The 1518-nt window shown below is 43.3% G+C and overlaps 1 protein-coding gene across 1 annotated transcript; it reads right to left on the bottom strand.

Annotated features, from left to right (window-relative positions):
• Positions 1 to 564: 564 nt before the first annotated feature.
• Positions 565 to 1518, bottom strand: LOC107501229 (olfactory receptor 51L1-like). The gene has a single exon (XM_016127165.2). It carries the CDS (start codon positions 1516 to 1518, stop codon positions 565 to 567), a length of 954 nt encoding a protein of 317 aa, XP_015982651.2.

Raw genomic sequence — 1518 nt, 5'->3', positions numbered from 1 at the left:
AACAAAAATGAGGAAAAATATGGCAGGGTTTCAGGACTTATTTCTGAGTTCTAAACTATGATATAGACAATGGGTAAAAAAAAAAAGCAACATTGGAAAGTTCTTTTTAGATCTGCAATAAAGTTATCCTTCATAGATGGATATAATTGCATAAATAGAACTGTTATATTGTGAGGAATGATGGTAAACTCATCAGTTCATTCAAGAGTATGAAGTGATGATTCAACTTTCCACATTGTCAGAGAAATTAACCCTAACAAAATTATTATATAATTAGAGTTTTAACAGACTAATAGAAGAGATAATATAAAAATTATATTGAACACATGTTTTTGTAAAAAATAATCACTTTTAATGTAAAAAAGTCGTGACTATATAAGTATATATGTAAGTAGTAATAAACATCAATTTTATTTGATTTTAACATTAGAGTTTATTTGTGATGTACAATCAATGGATCAAACTAAAATCAAGTCAACAGAAATTGCTTTGTTATAAGAGGGCTCCAACAAAGAAACTTTCTCTCATTCCTCATTTTGAATAACGTAGTCCATCTCTAATATATCATTGTATCTTCCCCAGTGAAACTACTTTGAGGATGGCCCTGCGGATTTGCTGGGTCTTGATGCTATAGATAACAGGGTTCATCAGGGGTGGGAAGAGCACAGAGACAGTGCCCATGAGGATGTGCACCAGGGGGGAGGTGTGGTGCCCAAATCTGTGTACAATAGACAGGCCTAGCACAGGCACATAGAAGCAGAGCACAGCCAGGATGTGGGAGACACAAGTGTTGAGAGCCTTGAGCCTCTCTCCAGCAGAGGCAATGGCCAGCACAGTGCGGAAGATGATAGTGTAGGAGAGCAAGATGAAGAGGACATCAGAGCCCATTGCTAGCATGATGATGCACAGTCCATAGAGTCTGTTGAAGTGTGTGTCAGAGCAGGCCAAGCGGATCATGTCCTGGTGAAGGCAGTAAGCATGGGACAGTGCCCCAGGGCGGCAGTAGTCAAATTTCAGTAGGTGCAATGAGGGTGCAGCAGTGATGGCGGCACTCCGCATGCCCAACAGAACCCCAGTCAATGCCACACGAGGTCCTGTGAGAATAGATGCATAGCGCAGTGGGAATCGAATGGCCACCAAGCGGTCCAGAGCCATGGCAAAGAGCACAGCTGACTCCATGAAGGAGAAGGAGTGTAGGAAGTGCTGCTGCAGAACACAGGGTACCAGGCTCACCTTCCGGGCATCAAACCACAACACACCCAACACTGAAGGCAGTGTGGACATACAGAGGCCCAAGTCTGTCACAGCCAGGATAGCTAGGAAGTAGTACATAGGTTGGTGGAGAGAAGGGTCAGTTCGTACCAGATGCAAGATGGTAGTGTTACCCAACAGAGCCACAAGGTATCCTATAAAAATGGGCAGTGAGATCCAGTGGTGAGCCCATTCCAGGCCTGGGAAACCTGTTAGCAGGAATGTAGAGAAGCTCAAGTTGGCACTTGGTAGGGTGGACATCCTCAT

The sequence above is a fragment of the Rousettus aegyptiacus genome, unplaced genomic scaffold (assembly GCF_014176215.1).
Source record: "Rousettus aegyptiacus isolate mRouAeg1 unplaced genomic scaffold, mRouAeg1.p scaffold_m13_p_5, whole genome shotgun sequence".
Classification (NCBI taxonomy): domain Eukaryota; kingdom Metazoa; phylum Chordata; class Mammalia; order Chiroptera; family Pteropodidae; genus Rousettus; species Rousettus aegyptiacus.
Note: the sequence above shows the minus strand (reverse complement) of the source record. Positions and strands in the feature narration are given on the sequence as shown.